This window comes from Corvus moneduloides, chromosome 5, assembly GCF_009650955.1.
Source record: "Corvus moneduloides isolate bCorMon1 chromosome 5, bCorMon1.pri, whole genome shotgun sequence".
NCBI lineage: Eukaryota > Metazoa > Chordata > Aves > Passeriformes > Corvidae > Corvus > Corvus moneduloides.
The window spans coordinates 43,655,763-43,667,710 of NC_045480.1; the positions used below are offsets into that span (position 1 = coordinate 43,655,763).

The window sequence follows — 11,948 nt, forward strand, 5'->3', positions numbered from 1 at the left end:
GAACTTTGAGGTTTTAATGCTGCAGTTTATGTATAGAATAGCCCTTCTTTGTCTCAGCTTATGAATAAACAGTACTTGAGTAATAAAATTTCTGGCCAACTGAAATTACCTAGACAATACTAAAATTCTAGTGATAATTATTCTGTAAATGTCATTAAAGGTATGCTGTTCAGAAGGTATCTGCTGCAGTTGTTTCAACAACACATTGAAGTAGCAGCATAGCTCTCAGGCCCATTTAATCTGATTCTCAACTATTAGTCATCAATGGAAAGACAACATGCCTGAAAGCACTCATATTGAAAAAGACTTGAGTGAGTGCTTTGTTGCCCCAAATTTTGTACAGCAACAAAGCAGCCCTTTGTGTTAAAGATGCTGAGTTTGTAGTATGCATTTGGACTATTCCAATGGAAAATTCTCTGTTTTCTAGGCTAAATACTCAGTCTTTGCAGAAATGCATGCAAATGCATTGCATTTTTTCTGTTTTCTTGATTCAAATGTAATTGATTATAAGCCTTTAAACTGACAGTTGCCTTTTCCTCTTTACATGCTTGTTCCAATACAGACTTTAAAGGTATCTTCGCAGACGAATTTTCTCTCTCGAGCATGGTGGTATCCAATATTTTATTTCTTTGAGAAGAATGTTCAAGGCTCTGTTCCTTGCAGTTTTTCCTGGCCAATATCTTGGCCTCCCAGCTGCTTCAAATCTTCATGTAAAAAGTATTCACGGGTTCAGAAGACAGGAGAGGACAATGAAAAATCTACCTGAAGAAAAGAAGGAAAGCATCTGGTCTGGTTTTTTCGGTTTTGATTTTTCTTTTTTTTTTTTTTTTTTACCAAAACATCAATGCTGTAACCAAAGTTCTTAAGAGGACTGTAACTGAAGAAGTGGACCAAGCTTCTGTGCAATTGATTGGAAAGACAATTGTAGATTCATATATTGCTATTTCAGATGTTTTCCTCTCATGAGGCTGTACAGACCTATTCTACTCTTCAGTGCTAATGAAATGCACCACTGATGGGATTTTTTTATTAAAGAAAAAATGGAGCAGGACTTTGCTTTATTAATGAGATAGAGGTGCCAAAGACCACAGTAACATTTCCATTACTAACTCTCACTCATCCACAGAAGCACCCAAAAGTCTCGTCTTCAGAGCTCTGGAGTGTGTAAGGGCAAAAACATCCTAAAATGTAAAAGCACGATACTGGTGTATTGAGGTGTATAAAAAAAATAACACAATTGTGGGAAGTGGTTTGTTGCATTATTCTTGCTAATGAAGGTAAGGCCTTTGTGACTGGTACAGCTGGAAGCGAGTCTGACTTTTTTATACACTGTGGGTTTGGATATCTTATGACTCTAAAATACTACTTACCACCATTAACTCCCATGTATTCTACTACATACCAATTTTTACATTTTTATTAGTAATTTTATATTTAAACAGTTGTGCTACTTGATGAATTTGCAAATTAGAAATAGCTGCTAACATCAGAGCTCAAGGAGCCTAGAATTTTATTTTTAATAAGGGACACAGTTTCAATGTCAATCTTGAATTGCAGCTGGCCTTATGTATATAGCTATATAGTGCCTGTCAGTGTATATAGATGCATATATACACAAAAGCACACACCTTAAACAAAATTATTTACTGGGAAGAGTGATCATAAAGTTCTTGATGCAGGCAAAAGTTCTACAGCTCTCACCTGCTTGAGGAATGCAAGGCCAGGTCCAAAATGAGGCTACATTTAAAATAAACATTTTAATTTTAGTAGCAATCTTTTGCTGAAGCTATGTAGCAGGCTTGCTTGGGAGCCATAGTTCTTCATTGAATTTCTTTTTTTTTCTTTTACCTCTGGACACATGTTTCTGTGACTTACTTTGAAAAAGACAACCAAACAAAAAAGCTAAGGTTGAAATACCTACAACAGCAGCATTTCTTCAATTGCAACCTAAAATAATTTCATATTAAATGACACTGTGGTAGAACTCACATGTAGATTCCCTTTTTTACCCAGGGCTTCAGTCCAGCTAAAATGGCTATTTAAACAAGTTGGCTGAGAATGTGGGATATTACCATGGGGTAAACATGTAACAAAACCATAGATTAACAGCTACCTGTTTCTTGTTGGTTTGTTTTTTGTATTGTTGTGAAAGCAAAGTAGAAAATTAGCACACCATGTTTAGCTATTAATATTCTGTATTAATTTCTGCAGTTAATATTATTTTCAGATGATCAGTAAAACCTAATGAAAAGATAAAACTGCATTAAGTGTTGAGGTGATACTAATATAAAGGAAATGCTGCATATTTTAAGAATGTCTTGAACTGAGTGACAAGTGTGAACGCAATTTAAATAATGACAACTTGTTTTTTAAAATTAAATACAGAGTACTCAAATATAATCTTTCTTCAGTTAAGGGGATCATTGCTCTGAGTTGTACATGAGAATATTTTTGATGTGCGTTTCAAATATTTTTGTGCATTATCAAAATAATACAATAAAAAATGTTCCTTTCAGTACATCCTTGGAAAAACATAGCTAAGAAAGAAATTCTGCTAATGTTTGGTTTTGTTACTTAAAATAAGCTTAGTAGACTCTGATAATGTGCCCCTGAAGTTGTGTGTTTATGGGCATATCTGTGCTTTCATTTGCTTGCTTCTAGCAGACCTTGAACAGCTAAAAAGCCAGTATCAAAACATTTTTGAATCCTTAATCATATAAATTAATCTGTTCAACACCAGTCAGTAAATCTCGCAAGATACTTGTTATATCAGTACTACTTCATAGATCATAATTTTTTAAGCTAAAACCTAAGCTTTGAGATACCTTAAATATGGCCATGTTAAGCCACTTGTAGTAATACTATCTTTTAGGAGTTACGAATGAATTTCATTAGTGGTCACTGTGCCTTGAAAATCGCATGATGAAAAGCATTACCTAAGGAGCTTAAGCAGTGGTTTTCATCTGGTGGCTGAAAAACAAACATTTTGATAGCCTAGATATCTAATTATCTGCATAACCACCACCGTGTCTCAGTGGGATTTCTATAATAGATCTGCAAAGCAGGCTTTCCTCATTCAGGATGAGGTGTTTGGGGTTTTTTACATTTATTCCTGTTTCTGAAAGAAAAAAATGTGGAAGTGATGAAATAGAACTAAGTAAAGTCTCTGCTTTTGTTGGGCTGTGTGAGCTTTCATTCTGCTGCTGAATTTGATAGAGATTCCCATTGTAATACAAAAGGAAAGTTTAAGTAGCAGCTCTAGCTCAAAATACTTGATTCCTCTTCTGGCTCAGTCCTCCCTTAACTGCTTAATATTTATCCATTGTATGAAAGCTCTCAAAGGGGTGTGTGTGTTTAATTAGCAGAAAGCCCCAATTCTCTATGCTCTCAATAGCTTTTAATTGCTTTTACAAACTTGGATGGTATAGCTGTATTTGAAGACTCTTTAGACCTGCATGTAAGGTGATAAAATGGGTAAGTAATGGTATATTCTAGTTCTTACTGTTCTAGTAGTTTATCCAATACAAACCAAAACTGCTACATAAAACTTACTAATTTAAAGATCTTGGTGATCATTGTATACAAATACCGTGAAGCTTATAGTTTCATCCTAAGAGGCAAAAGATTGCAGTAGGTAAAAAGGAGAAACTTGGAATTTTGCTTAGGCTTACAGTCAAGAGATCAGTATGTTATTTGGTCTGTATGTGCCCAATTTTTTGCAGTATGTCACTAATTATTTCTTCCTAGTTACAGTAATATTTCTTACAGATGTCACATGAGCTGCCCCTTTACTGTGACTATAATGTGCTCCTCTCTACTGAAGAGCATGTACATGTTGAACTTTACAGACACTTAAAAAAAGCACTACACTTGTACACCTGACCTATCAGTATGACTTAAATGGTGATGGGCTTTCTTAAAATGGCTAATGTACATTTAAATCTGGATTTTAAAATGTTAATTTGAGCATTTAAAGAAGGGTGCTGCTAAGTGGTCATGCTACAGATGCCTACTTCTAATGCCAGAAATGATGAATGTCTACTTGAAAGCACAGTAAATGGACACTTTTTTTGGTATGTGCTTAGCACTCCCATGTGGATGTAAATGGTACTAAATGTTAGTCATCTTTCATTGCTTTCTTCTTGGAAAGATCGCCACAGGTGGGGTAGTAGCAAAAATAACTGTGCTGAACATTGCTATGAACTCTACTACTGTATTTGCTGCCCTCCTCAAAAAAACAGTTGGGAGAGAAGGAAACTAAAAAAAAAAATACTTATGTTAAAACACGTTACCTTCATGTAATAGAGAAATAAAGCTCAGCAACAGAGACAGAACTGGAAAGTCTTTTACAGAGATGAGAGACCATTCTCTTAATTGGATTATTGCAAATCCATTTACCAGGCTCTTAAATTGGAATCTGTTCAATCTCTGGCTTTCTCCTATCAGTAGCCTCTGGCTAGACAGTTTATCCTAAATTGTTTGGTATTAACCCAAATTCTTTTTCTTGTTGCAGTAGATGTGAAGTATGATTTACTGTTCTAGAAATGGATCCATTAACTTCAGTGCAAGGTGAAGTCTTTCCATTAACTTTAAATGAATTTTCCCATTGCTCTGTGTTGGTTTTTTTTGTTTGTTAGTGGGGTTTTGGAGGTTTTTTTTGTTTTGTTTTGGGGTTGTTTTCTTTTTTTTAACTCATAAACCTTGAATCTTAAAGATTCCTGGGGTAATCTTGAAAATGGGTCCAAGCTGTCAGATGAACTGGAACCATTTTTCCTTACTGGCAGATCTAATAGTTATAAACCTCCATTCTCATCGTGATACTTTTACAATATACATGTTTTGGATTTACCTAGAACTCTTATATGGGCACACAAAATTAGAGTGATACTATAAGATTGAACACTTCTGTATTGAAGTGTTCTATTCCAGGCATTGTAAAATCAATGTCTTAAATTCAGTTACTGAGAAGAGGGATCTTAAAAGTAAATATTCCTGTTAGGCATCATTCAAATGAATTTTGCTGCTTAAGTGCTCATGAGAAAAATATCCTACCATGCTAGTGAAGTAACTTTGCTTATAAGTAAGCCTGCATGTGCTACTTTATGATGCTTCTTAGAATCCAAAGAGAAGTGCTGTGAAACAGAATGGAGACAAAGGCTCTTGTTCTAGTATTTATAAGGAAAAGGAAGGAAGATGAAAACACTGAAATAGATGATTTTACATAAAATTGAGCTAAAGCTACACCTAACTTCTAAGAAATGTAGAATTGAGTTGTTTATGTAACAGTTCTGCAGAGAAAACCCCAGACTTACAAGGAAGCAGCAGTATTAAGCACGTCATTCAACAGTACAGCTGTGTATCTGTGCTGGTTCTCATCCATAACTTACAATATAAAAACAAAACCCAGCTCAGTGAGAGGTGCTTGGGGATTAAAGTACTTAAATATTATTAGCAGTTTTTTGTAAGTTGTTACTTCAAGCTGTCACTAATAGTTTCTAAAACGTAACAAAGTGCTGCAATGCTTAAAACATACTGAAGCTTTTTTTCTAACTGGCTTAAGTTTCCATGGATTTAACCATATGTTTAAATCTTATTAACCTAGAAAGTAGCATGTAAGAATGTCAGGCTGGATACAGGTAGCTTATGTATTGCATATTTCAGTTCTGAACTCATCTTTCCTAGCAAAACACTCAATGCCTGAATGATGTTTAAATATGAAGTAACGATACTGTGTGGTCTGTGTGTCTGAAATACTGGTGTTGAGGATTCCTTCTCTTCTACTGTAAATCAGGGATTAAAAACTCAGAGGTTTGACTTGTTTTCAGTGAAAATGTTTTAATTGCAAAGGACTTGGAGTTTAGCCAATAGGTAGCAGTTTGTTTTCTGTGGCTCTTGGCTGTGTACAAACCTTTAAGATGCAAACTAGGTGGAAGGAGAGGGCAGACCACTTCTTACTGGGAGGAGCAGTGTGTGGCTTTTTGAATTATTATATTGGCTGCATCCTACATGCAGTCTTATCTGTATTATAGTTGAAAGAAGATGCTGTATTATGCTATTATAGTTAATGTTTGCACTTTTTCAAATGATTATGTAGTTGTTGACCCAGTCCTTCTGCTAGATGAAGAGTGAATGTTTTTGTCCTTTACTTGCTGTCTGTATGGTTAAACATAACTGGTTTTAGTTCTGGTAAATGTCAATGGGAAAAATGCAGATCCCTTGGATACAGTACCTAAGGTGTCTGTGCATGGGTTTCTTCTAGGAGAAATACTCTTCTTTCAAGCTGTGCCTAAATAATATTAATGTCAGCTCTTGCATTTTCTCTCAGCATAATACGGTCTTTAGGAGGTTAGCATTTGTGACACTGCAAAGAATTACTGAAGAAAAATCTCCTTTGTGCCAATTGAGATCAATTTTCACAAAGCATCTTTGCTGAAATATGTTTGAAGATGACTGGGGGAGGAGGGGTGGTTGCTTTTTAATTAAGAGAAAAGGTGGTCAGAAATGAGTCTGAAATAAAAGCATCTCAAACAGTTGGGGTCCAGGCATGATGCAGGCACATGTGTGTGGAGAGGGGTCTCTGTGGCATAAGCAATACTGGATTCAGTACACAGTGGCTTCTCTAGGAAGGCAAACCACATTGTACTTATACAGTACAGACAGCTGTAAGCAATCTTTACCTGTCCTTTTGAGCTTCTTTCAGACTGACAGCGCAGTACTAAAGGTGGCAATACCTAAAACGTGAAGGTCACTTACAAACCAAAATTATAAACGGGGCTGAAAAGGCAGATCTCTGTAAAATCAGTCGTCAGAGAGGTGCCTTCTAATTCAACAGAACATACAATTGGGTGTTACTTCGAGTGAGAGTCACATTTAAGATGAGTGGGCCTGTTTGCTTTCTAAATTGTTATTTTTTTCATTGAAGATGGCTGGAGCACTGAGAATATCAAGAGGAGATTTATCTCTGCTTACTTTCACCTCTACCATTGAAGTCTTTGTGTGTAAGCCTTAAGCAATACTGTTAAACTCCAACCCCTCTTACATTTTGAGGAACTTAGCAGTGCTTTGTTACTTCTGTAAAACTGGGTTGGCATTCCAGTTTTTTTATAGTTTGTTGCTGTTCAAAATGCTGCTTATGCTGAAGCCTGTGCTGCTTTGGACTCCTGTCTAACTACGCCTGCTAATTGTCTTTTCTAAATGGCTCAGTACGGGAAGAGTAGGATTAACATTTGAAAAGGCCTCATAATTAACCCTAAAGCCGAAAGGCATTCTTGTCAGACACATCTTTGCACAATTTGTACTTGAAAATAATTTCTAGTTTCAGAACCTAACATGCTAGGACATACATTTTTTTCCCCTCAGGAATCAATTCTTGCTCCTAGTTTCAGAACCTAACATGCTAGGACATACATTTTTTCCCCCTCAGGAATCAATTCTTGCTCCTTAAACGTTTAGCACATTTTCGTTTGTGTTTATTTTTGTGATTCAGGAGAACATGTGTGAGATGTGAAAAAGGTTCTGCTAGGTTTTTAGGTTAGAGTTTGTACCAAGGAACATGAAAGTAAAAGCAGAAATAATAGTTTGATGGCTGTGATTCTTGTGCTTTCCATAGGACTTTGAGAACTCTCAAGACTTCCCCAAAAACAGCACAAGACCTCACTTTGGCTGCAACATGGTTTCATCCTTATCAGCTGACAGCTTTTCTTGCATGACTTCTCCTAGGTTGGATCCTGTGTATCCATAGCTCTGTATGTCAGTTGGAGTTGTATATTCAACTGGGGAAGAACTAGGCAAGAAAGGGTGTTGGCTGCTGAGGAACCCTACATGGTAATATAAGAATGCTGTAATGCATGCATGATGAGAAGCTGGTAAGATGGCATTGTTCTGTAGCTTTAGGATCCAGTTCTGCAAACACTGTGCAGCAGACTACAATAACAAATTGAGAGACCTTCGGTGCTGTAGTTTCTGCTGATCTTTGCAAACTGCAAATTTCATATGAATTGTTCACAATTAGCAAGAGTTGGCTTTCATGTTGTAAAACTTCCAGGATGACACTTTATAGCTGATACTTTGTTAGATAACTGAGTGTTATGGTGTGCTGTATACGTGCAAGAGATACTAGAGCTAGGCTGTGATTTGTGTTGCAATCTGTTCACTGTGTTAAACCCAAACCAAAACCAGCTATTGCACTAGCTGTACTTTAAAAAAAGCAATAACGGGAGCATCTTGTAGCTTTTCTCTTCAAAGGTGCTGTCTGTCATGATCACTTCACTGTTGACTGTGAATTTGGTAAAAACATGTTAAAGAAATTGTCCTACGTAGTTTACTTGGCACATACAAGTTGAAATTTTTTATGGTCAGCCTGTGTACTAATGAATACAGTTGGACTATTTACATGACCACCCAGATCTTTAAAAATCAAAAACCTTCTATCCATTTATGGTGCTAATAATCTCAGATACTGTTAAGAGCTGGTATTCTCTTATTACACATGAACACTAAGGAAAGCTGTTATGACACCTTTTCAATAAAGCTAAATTTCTCTACATTTTAAGCCTGTTCCAAATGCTTTTTATATAAATACAACCCTTTTCTATTTCTGTTTTATATAAAAACTGCAAAAAACGGTATTTTAATGCAGGAAAACATTAGGAGTGTATAGTATTCTAAATTACATGTCCAATTCTAAGTTTTCATACACTTCAGGATAGCTAATCTTCTGAAACTCAGTCTAAAATGTAAGAATTGTGCTAGGTGGGATTAAGGGACAGGCTAGTTTAAAGAAAATCATTCTCTGGCTTCATCACTGTTGAAGGCTTGTAGAATGAGGAAAGGATGTGAAATGGACAAAGTTGTATTAGGAGGACATTGATTATGCAGTGTAGATGCTGACACTTTTTAAAAAAACTCAAACAACTTGTGATGAACATGACCATGTAACTGTATCTAAAGAACAGAAGTGAAAACATAATTCTCAAGGCAGTTCATAGTAGGACATGATAAAAACACATGAAAGAACCTTAAACTAGACTGTTTATATTGTGAAAGAGCAAAGTAACTTTCTAGCTTTGTTTGAAAGCTTCACATGCAACTTTTTCTTAAGATGAAAAACTATCTTGTGCCTTCTGTTGCAGAAGCTATTGTTGCCTTCCCTCCTGTCTTTGGTTATGATTTTATTGTAGATAATGAAAGACAGCGCACTTCCAGATCTTGCAGAGAGGCATTTTTGGGACTTCCTATCCACAGAGAATACCGAGCCTTTAGTTCTTGTTAAAGGCCCCTTCCTTCCCAGCTTGCAGTTGTGAAAGTATCTGCCTGTGACAGGTATGGCAATCCTGCTGTAGCTGGCTCTTAAATGAGCATGATGCCTTTAATTGATCCAGACACATGAATGTGTGGAGCGGGTGCCATGTCCAGGTACACTGGTGACACTGCAACACACTTGTCTGCTCTGAAGTGGTTGCACCCTGAGGCTTTGGTCACTAAGCTGCTGTCCTTCATATGCTAGAATAAATTCTCTTCAATCACTTGCACCTAGTACTTCAAGAAATAAACGGGCTTCTCTAAGATCTATTTGATGGAACCTGTGTGTCAGTGCAAAGAATATTCCATGTTTAGAGTAACTTAATTAAAGGCAGAAACAAGCCCACCATCTAGGATAAAACCAGGGCTGGGTGGGGTTTTTGAGTGAAGGTGGATAGTCTAGTAACAATAGTCTGGATTGTCTTCCTACTTGTCTCAGTGCCTGCTTTAAGAGTAGGACACTTGGAAAAGCCAAAGATTGAACAAAGTCATCCATAGTAGTCCTAAGCCACATTGAAATATAACTTTCCTATCTTGATTACTAGATGCTTCAGAGAAAATGGACTGTATTTTTTTCCATTTACAAAAAAAGTGCAATATTTATGGAAATACTGAGGCAAATGGCTGCATGTTTCAATGCCCTGCAAAAACAAAACCTTTGCAAGCATGTGACATGCACTTGACCAAAAGTAGGTTTTTTTAGCTTTAGTATCTGCTGTGTTACAGAAACATGTTTCAGTACACTAGTGTAACTCAGAACTTTCAGCTATTTTCAACGTGCTTTTGACAAGAAGAGTGTTTTTTATGAATGAAGTGCCTGTGGAAATAAAACTCCAAAAGTTGCCTGCAAGCTCAAATAAAGCATATAAAACCACAGCCCGTACTTGAAGAGAATGGGTGCTAAGTCAGCAGCTGCAGAGAACAGCTAGTCAACAGTCCTAAGCATTGACAGGATTCAAAGACTAAGATAAATTTTGAGAGAAGACTATTATGTTGCTTTCAAGAGTTTACTGTGTTCATTAAACTTCCAATGCTTCTGCTTGGGCCTTAACTCTGTAACTTGGCTATCTTTAAAGAAAAATTAGTTCCTTTGAACTATTCTATTTTTATGCTTATTTTTATGCCAGTCTCTTCTCTGGTGGGGATTTTTGTTTGCTTGTTACATAGAGTTGGTTTTTGACCTGTTAAAAGTGGAGTACCCAAATGCTTTGATTCCTCACTTTGGGACAATAGAGTTTTTTGTTAAGTGCAGAATTAAAGGGAGTGTGCATTTTATTACACTGATGCTAGGACTGAGGAGGAATAATTTCCATGGAAAGCACTGTAGTGCTAAAACTTGTATATGTAGTTTTTTGGGGTATGCAGAATATTAGTAAAGTACTTGGATATATTTTGCTGTTAATTTCATGCTTTAAAAAGAGGCTATTTGGTTATAATTTAAATTGGAGAAACTGATTTTAATGTTGCAACAACTATTATTTTAATTTGAAACATCCACTTATGTACTGGTATCTTAGAGCAAAAGTTGCATTTTATCACATTAATTTTGATAAAATTTTTTAATTAATCTCATTTTATGTGGAATTTAATCTCTGGACACCCTAGAATTGGCTATATGCCACTGAAACCAACATTTCAACTGCATACATAGGGAAGGAAGGCATTTTTTTAATCTAGTTCTTGACTAGACTGAGAAGGAAGTGAGGCTAAATTACTCTTCTACAAAGAAAACAGGCAAAAACAGTAATGTGTTTCAGCTGTGCTGAATAGTTTAGCTTCTTATTTTCACACTACAGAATTTAATTTTTTTTTGAGACTCAGATTTAAAATGTCTTTAGTTCAGCTAAATTTTCACCTGGTTTTATATATTTTTTCTAATAGATGCATTTTATTGGTGCACATTGTAATTAACCACTGAATTTCTGCCAAATATGGACAAAATAAAAGCTGGATTCTGTTCTGCCAGTTTAAATCTGTTCTTAGTTTTTCTCTTTTGTTTAATTCATGGCTGAGAAAATGTCTGTTTGCTGTTTAGATTAAAGAGACAGTTGCCTTAATTGTTTAGAGGAAAACTGACCGTGACCATTTGAAGCTTTATGTATTTCTGAAATTGCTGTAACTTCTGTATAATTGCAATAAAACGTTTTTAATACAGTTCAGCCACTATTTTACGAGCAACTTGTCAGTATCTTTACTGAATGTTCAACTGTTTAAAATAATAATTTTTTTAACACCACCCTATTTAATGGATAAGCACTTTATTCTGTGCATTTTTTATTTTGGGGGATCACTTTAAAGAAGGAGCATTGTGGGTAAAGCATGAATACTCTTCTCTGTTACCAAGGGGATAGCAAGAGCACTTACTAAACCCACTGATGCTGCAGCAAATTATTGGGAAGACCATACAGTGGTGTTTTTCAACATCTAATTACCTCTCGTAGGGCCTAAATTTTTTATTGCTGATCAGCTGGAAAAAGTGCACTAAGGTGTGTACTATAGGGTGTGGAAAGTTACCCTCAAAACCACTTGGGGGTGGGTCGGGGGGATTGAGGTGTTTGGGTGTGTTTTGTGTTTGGGGGTTTTTATTTTTTTATTTGGGGCAAAGGAGGAGAGCTGCACGGCTTTTTCCTCTGAAATGTAAGTAGCCC

The 11,948-nt window shown here is 36.1% G+C and overlaps 1 protein-coding gene across 2 annotated transcripts in view; it reads left to right on the forward strand.

Annotated features, from left to right (window-relative positions):
* SGMS2 (sphingomyelin synthase 2) overlaps positions 1-11,471 on the forward strand; it is a 41,068-nt gene extending 29,597 nt beyond the window's left edge. For both annotated transcript variants that reach the window (XM_032109178.1, XM_032109179.1), the window contains exon 6: positions 563-11,471. In XM_032109178.1, the coding sequence (XP_031965069.1) occupies positions 563-766 (204 nt within the window). In that variant the 3' untranslated portion in view covers positions 767-11,471. The remainder of the gene's footprint in view (positions 1-562) is intronic.
* The last annotated feature ends 477 nt before the right edge of the window (positions 11,472-11,948 follow it).